The 15,949-nt window shown below is 36.9% G+C and overlaps 1 protein-coding gene across 1 annotated transcript in view; it reads left to right on the top strand.

The window, feature by feature from the left end:
• SHQ1 (SHQ1, H/ACA ribonucleoprotein assembly factor) overlaps window positions 1–15,949 on the top strand; it is a 112,603-nt gene that overhangs the window by 35,392 nt on the left and 61,262 nt on the right. The window contains exons 7-9 of the mRNA XM_012543576.3: window positions 4,012–4,166; window positions 7,283–7,336; window positions 8,145–8,268. Coding sequence (XP_012399030.2) covers window positions 4,012–4,166; window positions 7,283–7,336; window positions 8,145–8,268 — 333 coding nt within the window. The remainder of the gene's footprint in view (window positions 1–4,011; window positions 4,167–7,282; window positions 7,337–8,144; window positions 8,269–15,949) is intronic.

Below are 15,949 nucleotides of genomic sequence, written 5' to 3'. Positions count from 1 at the left end.
ACTTTCATAACCTATTTAATCTTGTTTCTTTTATTGTTTACCTGAAACGCATTACCAGTGAATCTTAATTTCCAAATCTAATGGCCATTTTAAAATCCCCATCATTCTTGACCTGTTGGTAGCATATTCGACACTTTGGGATACTCTCTCTGCTAGGTTTCCATGACACTGATCTCTCCTGATTCTTTTTACATCTGGGAGCGTATTCTTTTTTTTGCAGATCATTGTCCATTTCATGCTTGTCATTTATTAGTTGGTCAGTCAGTAAATATTTATTTATTTATTGAGCATCTGCTATGTGCTGGACATTGTGCTAAATGCTGGTGTTAAAAGGAGGCAAAAGAAGTTTCTGTCCTAAAGAAACTCATAATCTAATGTGGAAGACAACAAACAAGTATGTACAAACAAGCAATATACTAGATACACAGTTCATTAAAAGAGAGAAAGTTCTAGCACTAATGGAAATTGGGAAAGATTTGCTGTAAAAGATGAGATTTTAGCCTTCTGGTCATGGGAATGGCCAAAGAGAGAGAATGTTCAGAACCAACAAATGGGGTGTTTTGTTTGTGGAACAGCTTGGGAGGTTGGTGTCATTGGGTCGAAGCATATGTAGAGTGGGGAATAAGATATAAGAAGGCTGGAAAGGTAAATGGGGAACAGGTTAGGAAGGTCTTTGAATGCCAAACGAGCGTTTCGTATTTGTTCCTCTGGAGGCAATGGGGAGCTACTGGAGTTTATTGATTAGGGGGATGACATGGTGAGACATGGATTTCAGAGAAATCTCTCTGGTGGCTAGATTTGAGCATAGATGGGAATAGGGACAGGCAGGAGGCAAGCTGCCTCCAGGGTCTCTGGCTGGAGTTGGGGAGAGCCTGTGCCAGAAAAGAGGAGGGGGTGTATTTGAGGGATGTTGCAGGGGCAACAAAGGTTTTGGGATGTGGGGAGTGAGAGGAGTCTGGGTGACTCCCCGGCTGTTGATTGTGAGGCACTAGGAGGATACTGTTACCTTTTACAGTCATAGGGAAGTTAGGAGGGAGGGAAGGTTTAAGGGGAATGTGGATGAGTTGTGTTTGGACGTGGTGAGTTTAAAATGTCTACTGGACATCGAGTTAGAGATCTCTTAAAGGCAGTTAGGGATGTACAATTGGAGACCAGCAGTGAAGGTAGGACAGGAGAGGCGGAGAGAAGACTCTCAATATGGAAATGGCATGGGATCTTTGGAAGCCGGTGAGATTTCCAGGTTAAGTGAAATAGAGGGAGACCTGGAGGTCCTGCAAAGGGACTGAGAAGTCAACTTGGCAGCAGGAGATTCAGGAGAGAGCCTCAGGCACGCGAACTGAGATCGGGCGATCCTCAGTGACTGCCGAAGTCAAGCCTGATGGTAAGGGCTAAGAACAAGTGGGGCTGCATGAATCTGGAGGCACTTTAGGGGAGATGGGGTATGTTGCAGGAGTTAGTGCTAGAAAGGGCAGGCGGTGGCTGGCTACCTCCTCCTGGCAGCCCAGGCAGAGGGAGGGAGGAGGGGAGGCAGGGGAGGATGGGGGTTGAGGAGGGATGTGAGGGTATGGGGGAGTGGGAGTGAGGGTTGGGTAGAAGGCTTGTCAAGCCACCCCCAGGAGCTCCCTTTAGCCCCAGTCTTCTGAGCTACCACTGCTCGTCATCTCCCGCTGCCCTTTGGACTTCTCAGCTGGACAGTCCTCGGACCTAGCCTCCTTAATTGGCTCCAACTAGACCTCATGGCTCCTTCCCTGGGGACTCTCCTGCTCCCCAGCTTCTTATTCCGCCATCTCCCTCAGCTGCCAGAGGGCACGCCAGACCGAGCCCCCTAGCATCAGAGCTCCACATCTGCCCGCTCTGGGCCCTTGTGGTCAGCTCTTTGGCATGATTTTGGCCTTCTCACACTCCTCCCTTGTGTGCACTCTGGGGTTCAGCTGCATGGGCCCTCCATCTCCCCTCAAGGGTTAGTGTACTGGTCTTCCTGGCCTCCCGCACAGTGGGCCTCTACCTTTAGGACCTCCTTTTCTGTCTCCATCGCTCCGAGATGATCTCCTGCCTCCTCTCTGCGTGTCTTGTACACACTTTGTTATTTATTGTTGGCTACCCCATCAGAATGGAGTTTCTTGAGAGCAGAGATTACCTTTCTTGGTATCAGGCCTGAATATAATTAGCACTTGATAAATCTTTTTTTTATTGACTGAGACTGTCATCCTACTTTTCTTCCAATCCAACTCTTAACATTAATATACCCTGTCCTCTTGGAGGTGGGTGACTCTGGATGTAGAATATTGTTTTGCTCTCAGGGTATTTATTACCTAAATTGTTAATATCTTTGTTAGCTTTGCTGAAATGGCTTTTTACTAAGGGATAGTTCTCTAGCCAGTGGAGGGATATATTTAGAAATTAATTAGATATAAAAACAAAAGACATCAATAAAAGTGAGGTAAAATTTTAAAAAATTATGCCACAAAAATCAGAGCTTGTTTATAAAAAATATTCTCATTGAGGATTAGAAATGATATGCTCATTGAACATTCAATAACGAGTCATCTTTTGTTCCTCTCATTTTCTCTTCCCTGTTTGCAAGGCTACTGGCAAGAATCCAGGCAGTGATCATTTGTTCTTGTTAGGATATTGGTACATTGGAACAACTGCTAGAATTTTGTACAAAATCGTCTGTGCTGGGAAAAGCAAAGCATGTGCTTGTGCTCTTTGAGTAGAAATTTTTCATTCTTATATTTCCCATCACTTTCAGAAAGTTAAATTATTTTACAAGCATTTTGGAGTTGATTTATCTATGATGTTGCCATAGCAGATAGCATGGAATAGATATTCCCATTTTTCAGATGAAGATTCAAAAGTAAAGAATGGAACAGGATATTTATTATTGTCATGATGGTCTGCTGCTTTCAGTTCATATAATTTTGCTTAGTTCTTCCTGAAATTTTCCAGTTTATTGGGTAGGGTTCTGTATGAGGGATCCAGAGACCTGCTTCTGATCTTGTTCTTTCAATTAACTACTTTGTAATATGATCTTGGAGAGTTTATTTAATCCCTCTGTGACTCGTTTTTCTCTCTGCATAATTTAGGCAGTCTATATAAAGATGTTGTAAGGATATAAGAATGGAACCATGTATATTTCCCCAGCAGATTTTAGAAGGAACTCAGTGAATGATAAATAATATATGAAACAATCTGAACTCTGTGTGATGACACAAAAATTGATCATTAATTAGTTCTTTAATTTTATCTTAATCATGAGATTATTTTTTCAATGTCACAAGATTCTGCTGTTGATTGGGTCTGTAATTAATGATTGTTTTGACAGTAAATTGATGCACTTTCCTTGTAAGGAATCTAATTTTAGAAACAACTACAAAAATTTTTCAGCAAAATTATTTTCTTCATTAAATTACAAACTAGTATTAGAAACACTTGGACCATTTGCTTTATTTTAATAATGGGTAGAGGTTTGGAGGTGATCTTTTAAAAGTATTACTATAGTGAGGGAAAAAAGCCCTAACCTTTTAGTTTCAGTTTAAGCAGTGTTATGCTGGGGTTCATAAACTTCTGGAGGCCAATGAATAGTTTTCAGGGGGTTCTATGAATTTGAATGAAAAAAATTAACATCTTTATGATTGATTTCCTTTGTGATCTTATACATTTTATGTTAAGCATTTAAATATATCATTCTAGAAAGAGGTTTATAGACTTCACTGGACTACCCAAGAAATCCATGGTATAAAAATGATTAAGAATACTCAGTCTTGTGATTTGGTTTCTTTTTTACTCTTTAACTGAATACCTTTATATATTTACATAATTATCTTTATTGAAGATTGCTGAAATTTCTAAAGGATAAATGAGAATATGGTTCAGATTTTTTCTTCACTAAAGTTGTAATACTTTATTCTACTTTAATTTGGAGAAATCTAGATTTGTTAGTGGGTTGTGAGAACATTGTTTTTCTTTAATGCCTTAATCTTTGAAAATCTCTTTTTATTTCCTTTCTAGTTTCTTTTTCTAAAGAAGAGAACTATCAACTTCTAAAATTTACAAATAAATCTTATCTGCTGGATAAAAGAGCTCGATATTATGTGTATTTTGGCTTGATTGACATTCTTTTGGCTTACTGTTATGAAATCCGTGTTACGGAAGGAGAGAGCAATGTAAGTATATGTTTATTTTGTAGAACATTGAATGTACCTAACTATTCTAAAACATTACCTGCCTGTTAGCAGAATCTGAAACCAATTGTTTGAATATGGTTATTTAAAAACAACAACATGACATTTGTATTTAGTGACCCTTTTCGGCTGTTAGTACTTGATTAGTGTAGGAATGAAAGGAGTAAGTAGTGTAGTATCCGTCTCACTCTGGTTTAACTCATCCTCTCCATTGGAAAACGACAGGATATTCTGATCCACGCAGTTGACATTGATCTTTTTCATTGCTTTCTGTTTATCAGGCCCTTCTGAAGTCAGAGGCTGGGAAGATCTGCCCTCACAGAACTTAGCTTTACATTCACAAGTGCACAAAACAAAGGACTACACATTCATGCAAAGGGGGGTTTCCTCCTTGGCATAGAGGAGACTGTTAGGAAGGAGGAGACAGTGCTTGGCACTGGGCACCTGCCTTCACATGGTCCAACTGGTCCTTGGGTAGGAGAAGAATCCGCATTCTCTTTGGTTCCCCAAGAGCGCTGGGGAGAAGTAGCAGGGTCCAATCTAGGCTTGATCCTAGGAGGGAGGTGTAGCCCAATAGGCAGTCAGGCAGATTGTGCATAAGAGTGACCTAACATGTTAAAGGAGAATATAATTTCAATTTTTTAACAGTTACTTCTCACTTAAAGACGTGAACCACTTTCCAGGTGTGTTATAGACAGTGTTTTCAGGGAGAGGTGTCTTCTAGTCTTGAGGTTGTGGGTTCTAGGATCCTAGGATACCTAGGATCTAGGTGTAAGTAGGATCTAAGTTTAGGCCTTAGATCTCCTCCCTCAAAGTGTCCTAAATACATTCTTACAAATCAAAGCATGTTCTAGTATCTTCAGCTTGTTATGTATAAAAATTCTATGACGAATCCTTGTGGAAGATAAATGATTGCCTAATTTTTTTAAAATTTAAAATTTGAGTTTATCTGGTTGTTTTAGGTAGTGTTCACGCATGCAACAGTGATTCAGTAACAACATCAGTTGTAATAATAACTAACCTTAAATGTCACTGTTAGGTTTTCAGAGTGTTCTTATGTATTGTTTCAGTTGAGCCTTATAAGAATTCTGGGTATGTGTTATCCTCATTTTAGAGAGCAGGAAGCTGAGCCTTAAAGAAATGACTTTCTTGGGAGCACTCCTCAACTATCAGAGACAGTATTTAGAATTCAGGTCAAAAACTGGAATGTTCATATTTATAGTGGATTAAAAAATCCTGGGAGAAACAGAAACAAACTACTGGATTAAAGCCTTTGGTTGTCTGTCTCACTACTAAGAAGATATTATTTTTGAAAAGCAGATTTTTAGTATTTTTCTTGAATACTATGAGAAAGTGAATATGACATTTTGAGGGGGGCAAGACAATTGGAATTAAGACAATGGGAGATTTGCCCAGGGTTAAACAGCTAGGAAACATTAGTATTTGAGTTCAGATTTGAACTCGGGTCCTCCTGACTTCAGGGTTGGTGTTCCATCCATTACGCCACCTAGCTGTTCCTTTTTATCATTTTAAAAGGATTTCTGTTTTATAGTAACAAAGACCCCTTTTTTTCAGATTTGTTTTTTCCATGTAGTGAGCAAAATTTGTGTGTCAAAGTACTTTAATAGAATAGCATGGCTCAAGTACTTTATTTAAGACGTTGCAGTTGGTTTCATAAATTTATAAATAAGAAAAATATTTTACCTTTTAAAAATTCATACTCGGATTTTGTTTGGAAAAAAATGGCAGGTTAGGATTCTACAGTATCTTATTGGCTATCATTTTGGATTTGAAGTTTGTATGTTTGAAGGCATAATAATATAATTTGAGATTTGTAAAATCTGCTGTATGCTCAGATCTCAGATATAGAAAGCTCTTTAGAGTCAGAGATAACGTTTTAACAAAAATAATGATGATAATAGTTGACAAAAACTGTGGGGTTTTTTTGATGAGAGGTGTTGCTTTTGGCAGGCACCAATAACTACAGAAGGACAAAGATTGAGTAAGCACTTTATTTTAGTTACTACATGTAAAGACTTAGCTTACCTAATATGTTTTGGTATACTTAGCAATAGAAAAATGTTATTAGTTCAACCTTTTCATAAACCAAGTAGAAATTTGTTTCTCCAAAATGTATCCATTATTAAATTTACTCAGGCAAACTCAGTGCATAAAGAATAGTTAGTGAGACAAAAATGTGTTAAATCTAGGTTTAAAATATCTTTTTCCTACCGTTTTTGCTGAATGGCATTGAGTAGCCAAAAATAGCCCTTCAGTGTCTTTAAAAAAATGGAAACATGACATAATGAATTGAATTAAAAACCAAATACTTGACTTAGAACTATCAATAAACTGATTCATTAACCTCAAAGAACTGACTGTGCAGAGACTTGGTGGTGGTGCCTGATGGGGCAGTAATTCTGTAGTCGGTATAGTAGAAAACCATTGGAAACATCCCTTTTGTCAAGATTGTCTTAACACAAAGGGTGCAGTGAGAGTTAATTGTTGCCCTTAACCCCATTCCTGAATAAATCTTGAGTCAGTCTGGTTGCCAACAACATAGACTCAGTCATTGTCTTGTCTTTGGAAAGAATTAGGTTGGAATGTGAAGGTCTTTTTATCATGAAAGTTTTAGTATGAAGTTGTTACTGGGAACTTATTCCAATACAATAATATTAGTGTGTAGTCTGTCGAACAAAAAATATGCAAGAAAATCCTTCCTCTCTTTGAAAAGTTGATGAAGAGTTCTTTGTTATAGTATACATTTTCTTTCCTAGTTAAGATTAAAAGTGATAATAAATGTTTTGTTTTGTTTTGCAAAAATTTATGAACTGGACCATTTTTTTTTAAATCAAAGAATGGATCTTCTGTTGCTACCTGAGTGTCCATAGCTATATTTTTATTCTGTACTCATAAGTACTTGTTGATTCTTGGATTTTCCAAAAACTCTATCACTATCCCTCAGTTACAGAGTTAAAAACTCAGTGTTCTTCTGTTCTCATTCATTTAGATTTATATTTTCTTTTCTTTTTCTTTTTCTTTTTTTTTTAATGATTTGATGTATGACGAATACAATTTTCTTTCCTAATCAAATAAAGGTTGAATCTCCATGGAATATCAGAAAACTAAGTGGAACATTGTCGTGGTTTGAGGTAAGATTTTCTGATGCTTAAAAGCTAATATTTCTACCTGAAGAGATTAATTTGTTTTTTTAACAGAATTTTGACTTTGTCTTTATCTTGTCTTTAAAATAGAAATTGCATTTTGCAAATTCTTTTAATATATTTGTGCCACATTTTGATACCATTAATTCAGTAATATTTAAGCAGGAATCCTTTTATGAGAAGCACCTAGTTTAGTTACATGAATTTCATAAGTAATCTGAAGAAGTAAGACTGAGTAATGGCTCTGTCTGAAACTGGACAGGAGTATTTGATGAAATGAGTTTTGAGGAAAGTTGAGAAAATTAGTGGAGGGGATTAGGGAATCCAGAATCCTGATGGTGACATAAAGGATACATACAATGGTCCAGAAATAAGGAAGGGCAAACTTGTGCAAGGTTGGAAGCTATGTGTATATGTCTGGAGTAGAATGTACAAATTATGCCATAATTCTGATATCTTAAGAGCATTGCACTTTATCCTTTAAAAAGATTTCATATGCATATGTCTTGTGTAATGGCATATGTTTTAAATTTCTTTACATTATTTTTAGTCTATAACCTTATTATGCAAAGGAAAGAACAGATAATAATGTATCAATCTAATAAGAATAAAGATAATATACATTTTTTATTATGAAGAGTTAAAATAATCTCTTAAAACTTAGTGTTTTCTGTGTACTTAATTTGATGCTAATGCTCATGTTTTTATATTCTTTTATTGAAAATCATGCCATTTGTTTAAAGATTTTTTTTGTAATATTTTCTGGAAATTAATAACTTTTAATAATAATTAACAGAGTTGGAATAATGTTCATGAAATCCTGGTTTCTTTTGGAAGAAGAGTTTTATGTTATCCCCTTTATCGACATTTCAAGCTGGTGACAAAAGCCTATATTGATACAATAAAGATATTGCAATTAGGTAAGATACTTTCTTTTCTGCATGCTAAAATAGGAGAGATTCTCCCAACTTCCAATAAGGTGGGAGAATTATAAACCAATGGTCCTCAAGAAGGCAGGTGAGTTGATCTTACAAGTAGTGAAAATACATGTGTTATTTCTGTCCTTATATAGTATTCTTTTATTTTCTAGTTAAAAGATGAAATGGAGTCATTTGTCTAGTATATTTGCTTATTTACTTCCATTGGTAAATCTTGTTGCCTCTTTAATGACTTTATACTTACCTGAAAGTACTTGTGGTTCCATGATCCAGGCAATCCTGGATATCAAACCCCTGCATATCACAACTTCGCAATGATTCGGTAACAATCTCCAAGAGGTGTGAAGTACAATTCATTGTCCCACCATCAGCCTGGTGATAGTTAGAAAGGCTGATCTCGGGGAACCGAACCCCTGATGCCATACCTGTACTAGAAGGCTTTCCAGCATGGTAGGACTGGCCAGAATTTGAGCTTCATTGGCACAGCCTTTGAGGATCTCAAGCTGCATGCCTTAGAGTGAGGTCCTAGCTCCTCTAGCTTTGGAGACTGGCAAATTACAGGGTTATTTCACAACAGTAGCAGTAATTCACTTTATATTCTACTGACTTGTATGCACATACACACACACAGACACACACACACACACAGAGACACATACACATACACACACATACCTGTGCACAGAGTGCACCTCCTTAAGTTCTTTACAGAAGCAGCATCAGCTGAGTCGTTGAAGGATTTGGGTAAATTGAAGAGTAAATAAAATTTGATTTTTTGAATACAAGTTAGATGTTATCTTTATTCTTGTGGTTCCAGCCCATCATGATTTTTTGAATCAGGATTCTATTACTGATCTATAAGCTAAAGTTCTCCATTCCTGATAGTACTGCTTCCTCTCTCCACAATCTCAGAGATCATTGAAAGTACCTTAACAGTCATACATATCCTCTTTGGTATAAAATACATACCTTTTTGATGAGCCCATTAGGGGCATACACATCCATTATGAGTGTGTGTGTGTGTGTGTGTGTGTGTGTTTCACTCAGCAACAATATTTTTTCCTACCCAGCTCACTCTCTCCAGGTCCCAGAAGAATTAAAATCCCTATTATTCTTTAAAGGGAGAAAATGGCCATCAAAATCCTAGGATTTAAAACAAACACACATATGCATACTATACACATGCATATGTAAATGTGTGATCCATGTAGACATGCATACTCATAATTTGAAGTGTTACAGAAACTAGTTTTAATTTGGTCAGATTACCAACATTTTGTATAAACTTTAACCTTTAAGCTGAAACAGTATTACTCTTCCTACTCTTAGGTTAGGCTTTGCATGAAGTAGGATTTTTATTTTTGTAATCTTTGCTGTTATTGTATTCATTTCATTTGGGGGACTCAAACTTGATTTTTCCTCTAAATTTGGCTCACTTTATTTTGCATAAATTCTTGATACTTAACAGTCACTGAAATAATCTCATTTGTCGTTTGTTATGGCACAATAATCTTTTAATATATCACAGTTTGTTCAGACATTCTCCATTTTTCTAAGAGAAAATCTGAGGCACAGGACCCTTAATTTCTACTTAATTTGTTTTGTTTTTGTTTACTTGTTTTAAGTCCCTTTTTGGATTGAAAAGGTTTATTCCCATCAACATCCTTTCTTTTAGCCCCCTTCCTTATCCCTACTTGTTTCCCTGATGACTCTGATGTTCAAGCTCTGAGGGTGTATTTATGTTCAACTCTTCCTTTGTCTGTTTTAGATAAAAATGAGCTTCTTCTAATTCCCAATCCTTCCATCCCTTCATCAGTGTTTGTATAGCTCTTCTCATGCATTCCATTTAGAAAAGCATAAGTTTTCTTGTGCTTCCTTTGCTGTGCCAAGTTAGTGTATTTTTTTTTAACCCTCCATTCTCTTTTTCTCTTCAGCCATCAAAAAAAAAAAAAAATCAGTTCATCCCTCAGGATTCCCTTATTATCCTTAGAATAATTAATATTTTAAGTGCATAGCAGAGAACAAAACAAAGTAAGTAAAGCTGTGTAGCTTTGAAAGCAGTGTGTAGTATTATGTTGATTTTTTTTTGAAATGAAAATTTATTGCTGTGTACATGGCAATATTTTCTTATTTTGTACTTAATTTTAAAATAAATTAAAAAACTTTAAAAAAAAAAGATTAAGATTGAACATTTCTTTTTCTATTAGAATTTTAGCATTACTGGTGAAAACAAAATTCTGAATGCCAAATAAAGATACAGTAAATAAGCAACCTTAGCATGAGTGAAACAGTTTAAACTTTTAATACATTCCTGCAGGAAGTGGGTGTGAAACTCAAAATAAGTTTTGAATACAGATTACGTACAGAGGTAAAGTCACAGCTTTTATCCCTTTTTCCTGGCTGCAGAATCCCTCCCCCATCTCCCTTGGGGTGATGAGGTTAACATTCTTTTCTGATCCTCCTACAAAATATACACTTTAATATGGTTCCCCTCCTGCAAAATACATTGTATGACCATAAAATGAGCTTATCTTCTCTTGGGGAGGAGAAGTTAATATTTATGAAACAATTAAGCATGTGTACTCTAGCTAAGCTATGACCTTTGTTCTATTTTCCACCTTTTTTTTTTTTTTTTTTTTTAACTACACAGCTAGTTCTGTTCAGTTTTATCTAGTTTCAGCTGATTTCAGGAGTTCCTCTGTTCCCCTCCTCTGGACTACTACTGGTTCTAGGTTTTCAGTTTTTTCTGGTGTGGGAACATAACTGTTTATTGTTTCTCACATTACATCATAATATAGCTCCTCCTAGTTCAATAAATTTTATTTTCTGTATATCTTTGGACTCTCTTGTTTGTATTTCACAGTTCGTATTCCGTTTCAGTGATTTCATCAAATATTCTTCAAAATCCTTTATTCCATTAAAGTTCCATTTTCCCTCTGGAAGATGATGTGCTCAACTTTGAAGAGTATTTTATTCTGGGTTGTAAGCTTCCAGCTTTTGTTAGGATATCGTTTTCCAGAATTTCCTCTCCTTTGTAGTGGAAGCTGCCAGGTCTTGTGTGCTCCCTGCTGTGGCTTCTTGGTACTTGAACTGCTTCGTTAAGGGTGCTTATAACATTTCTTTGATGTGGAAGTTATGGATTTTGGACTCCTAGGATTTTTCTTTGTGGATTTCTTTTCAAGAATTGATCTTGATGTTTTCTTTTTTTTACTTTGTCCTTTTGTTGTAATAGTTTAGAGTAATTTTCAGTTATGAATACCTGAATATTTGTTGAGGCTTTTTAAATATTCTTTTCAGAGAGTCTGAGCATTTCTAAATTATTTCTTCATGACATTTTTTTCCAGATTAGTGGTTTCTGATGTCATATGTTTAATATTTTCCCCCCTTTTTTCAATCTTTTAATATTATTTGAGTATTTCTCATCTCATGGAGTCATTGATTTGTTTGATCTTTTATGGTTTTTAGGGAGTCTGTGAATGAGTGAAATTTTACTATTTTTGAAGCTATTTGTTTTCTAATTCTTTCTTCCAAAGTCTTTTCTTTCTTTTCTTTTTAAAATCTCATGCTTATTTTTCTTCTTCTATTCACATTCTTGTGAAAATTTCATTTTTTTCCCCCTTTGAGCTTCTGCTTGAGGCAGTTACAGTGTTACTTTTGGTGCTTTTGGGGGGATCTTGACTTCTGTGGTAATTTTTATACTAACTGATGTCTTTGTTTTTTTCATCTCTCTAGCTTCAGTCCCAGAATTGGGGATGTTCTCTGTGCTGTGAGTTGCTCTCCTTGACCTCTCCTTGGGTCCCCTAAATTCTTATACTGACTTCCGCCACCTGAGGTCAGGTTCCCCTATCTAGATCTCATTGTCAAAGTGTGAGATCTCCACAGCTCTGACACGAGTCTGTCGGACAGAATCCAGAGGTCTTAGGTGTCCGGACAATTAATTAGACAATTAACAATCCAAAAGATCAGTTATTACTTGGTTTAATCAGTTTTACTGGCCTCTCTGACCATGCTGACTTTTTTGTTGGCACTGGGGAGTGGGGCAAAAGGCCTCATTGGGGCCTTTTTTGCTGGTGGTCCCCTTATCATTTTTGGGCTTTAAGTTGGCTCTTTGTGTCTCACACCTGTGAGCTCTGTGATGCCATATGGGGCCTTGTAACCGAATGTGAGGGTCACGGGATGAGGATTTATTATCATTGAATGTTTGATTTGTATACATCTTTTATCTACCTATATGCTCTGGGTTACATAAAAACTTCTCAGGCAAAAAGGGGTGGATAGTGGAAAAAGTGTAAGAAGCTCTGGTTTAAGCACTCAGATTTTTGGCACTTTTTGACCTCCCCCGCACATGTCAGATGGGGCCTGGTAGATGGAGGCCACATGCTCAGACTCCCCCTCCCCAACCCCCAGCTCACTCACATGCACCCCTCAGTCGTTCAGCTTGCAGGGCAGTGGGGGGGTGGGTAAGAAAGCAGGCCACCCTCCTGGGGACTTGACTCAGGTGCCACTGCAGCCTTTTCCTTTGCTCTGTGACCACTGATCACTCAGAACCAGCGACTACCCCCCTCTGAAATAGGCGACCCCTCATTACAGGCAGCCTTGTGGGATGGCAGGTCCGCATCAGCCGGGCTAGCTGAGTAGGCCTGTCTGTTCCACGTGGTGCTCTTTGGTGTCATGGCAAACAAGCCGAGGAAATGCTTCCTTGCTTGTCCCCAGTGAGCCCTCACACTCATGGCGGCTTCTCCTTGTTGATGGGGTTGTGCATGTCATCATGGTGCTTGCTCCTTCCAGGGCCTGTGGGCTCAGGAGCAGGTGAGCTCACATTCAGCTGCAGGGCTGATTGACGTGGGCACGTTTACATATTGTGACCTTGAAAATCCTGCGTTCCAAAAAGCAGCTGTTTCCCCAAACCTTGATTAGGTAGGAAGTCATGGGAGGATGTTTACTGAATGAGGTTGGGGATTGGTGAAGTGGTCTGAGAAGTGTTTGTGCCCGTGGTAGGAGAGAACGTGTTTGGGCTCTCAGAGCTGCTGGGATGTTTGGAGGGTGACAGTTGGGCTTAGACACATTGTTATTGTCACCATAGCCGTTGTTTCTCTTCCTCTCAGCAACTTCCTTACGTGCCCTCGTGCCACAGATTCTGAGAAGCCTGGCACAGTCCTTGGAAATGTTGCTTATATTTCTTGGATATTTGAAAATAAAAGATAAAAGGAGAAGATTTTTAAGTATCTTTATAAACTTAATTCTTTTTCTGTGTATTAGGTCCTGGGTGACACTTTAAAACTACATTATTACATGTGGTTTATATGCTAGTTAATCCTTTTTTGTATTAATATTTACATTTCATTATATTTTGAAGTGGTATTACCCCTCACCCTAGGCCCATAAAAATTCTATGTTTTTTTTTTTTTTTTTTTTTTAATTTTTTTTTATTTAATAGCCTTATATTTACAGGATATATACATAGGTAACTTTACAGCATTAACAATTGCCAAACCTCTTGTTCCAATTTTTCACCTCTTACCCCCCCACCCCCTCCCCTAAATGTCAGGATGACCAGTAGATGTTAAAATATATTAAAATATAACTTAGATACACAATAAGTATACATGACAAAACATTATTTTGCTGTACAAAAGAATCAGACTCTGAATTATTGTACAATTAGCTTGTGAAGGAAATCAAAATGCAGGTGTGCATAACTATAGGGATTAGAATTCAATGTAATGGTTTTAGTCATCTCCCAGAGTTCTTTTTCTGGGTATAGCTAGTTCAGTTCATTACTGCTCCATTAGAAATGATTTGGTTGATCTGTTGCTGAGGATGGCCTGGTCCATCAGAACTGGTCATCATCTAGTATTGTTGTAGAAGTATATAATGATCTCCTGGTCCTGCTCATTTCACTTAGCATCAGTTCGTGTAAGTCTCTCCAGGCCTTTCTGAAATCATCCTGTTGGTCATTTCTTACAGAACAGTAATATTCCATAATTTTCATATACCACAATTTATTCAGCCATTCTCCAACTGATGGACATCCATTCAGTTTCCAGTTTCTAGCCACTACAAAAAGGGCTGCCACAAACATTCGTGCACATACAGGTCCCTTTCCCTTCTTTATAATCTCTTTGGGATATAATCCCAGTAGTAACACTGCTGGATCAAAGGGTATGCACAGTTTGATAACTTTTTGAGCATAGATCCAAACTACTCTCCAAAATGGTTGGATTCGTTCACAACTCCACCAACAATGAATCATTGTCCCAGTTTTCCCACATCCCCTCCAACAATCATCATTATTTTTTCCTGTCATCTTAGCCAATCTGACAGGTGTGTAGTGGTATCTTAGAGTTGTCTTAATTTGCATTTCTCTGATTAATAATGACTTGGAGCATCTTTTCATATGACTAGAAATAGTTTCAATTTCTTCATCTGAGAATTGTCTGTTCATATTCTTTGACCATTTTTCAATTGGAGAATGGCTTGATTTTTTATAAATTAGAGTTAATTCTCTATATATTTTGGAAATGAGGCCTTTATCAGAACCTTTGACTGTAAAAATATTTTCCCAGTTTATTGCTTCCCTTCTAATCTTGTCTGCATTAGTTTTGTTTGTACAAAAACTTTTCAGTTTGGTATAATCGAAATTTTCTATTTTGTGATCAGTAATGATCTCTAGTTCTGCTTTGGTCATAAAGACCTTCCCCTTCCACAGGTCTGAGAGGTAAACTATCCTATGTTCCTCTAATTTATTAATAATTTCATTCTTTATGCCTAGGTCAAATTCTATGGTTTAATAATACAATTGAAGATATACTTTGGTCTCTTCTTGAACTTATATTTCAGCATATACAATTTTTTAAAAATGCCTGCATTATTAAAGTAGTTCACGTATTCTGCTATATTCTTTATTTTTCTGATCATTATATATATGAAAATTTTTTCTCTGACAGTGTTTTTCTGTTTAAAATAGCATAGACATTTGTGAGGGATGTTAAGGTTACTAGAAATTGCTTTGTACTAGAGGCATTTTATGAAGACTAATGAATTAACTTTCTGCCTTGCAGAGCTTTACATAGGGAAACTTATTTGAGAATACTCTTTGAGGAGACTGGTCCTTGTCACCAATGAAATACTGGTTTTTCATTTTCACCTTAGACAATTAACAGTCTAAAAGATCAGTTATTACCTGGTTTAATCAATTTTATAGAGACTACTTCTTTTCTGAACTATTCAGTTAATCAGATAGTTTTTTTTCCCTTTTAAATTAATTGCATTACTATGTGAAATTGTATAAAGGCTCAGTTCAATTCATTAAACATTTATTACTTACTTTCTGTATTCTAGGTACTGTGCTGATAAACTCTGGGGATACACCCCTTGCCTTCATGGAGCTTAAAATTTGATGACAGAGACAAAGTGCAAACAAATATATACAGAGCAAGCTAGATATAGAATAAATGGGAAATAATTAAGAGAGGAAAAGCCCTGAAATTAAGAAGGGTTGGGATTTTAGTTGGTACTTAAAGGAACCCAGGGAGGTCAGTGTTCCTGGCCAAGTACCTTTTAGGAAAGGTAGGAGGGGACTGGGAGCTATGAAAGCCAGATAGAACATTTTATGTTTGATTCTGGAGCTGAGAGGGAACTGCAGGGGGTGCCATGATCAGAC

The sequence above is a fragment of the Sarcophilus harrisii genome, chromosome 1 (genome assembly GCF_902635505.1).
Source record: "Sarcophilus harrisii chromosome 1, mSarHar1.11, whole genome shotgun sequence".
In the NCBI taxonomy this organism is placed as follows: Eukaryota; Metazoa; Chordata; class Mammalia; order Dasyuromorphia; family Dasyuridae; genus Sarcophilus; species Sarcophilus harrisii.
This window is presented reverse-complemented; position numbering and strand designations above follow the sequence as displayed.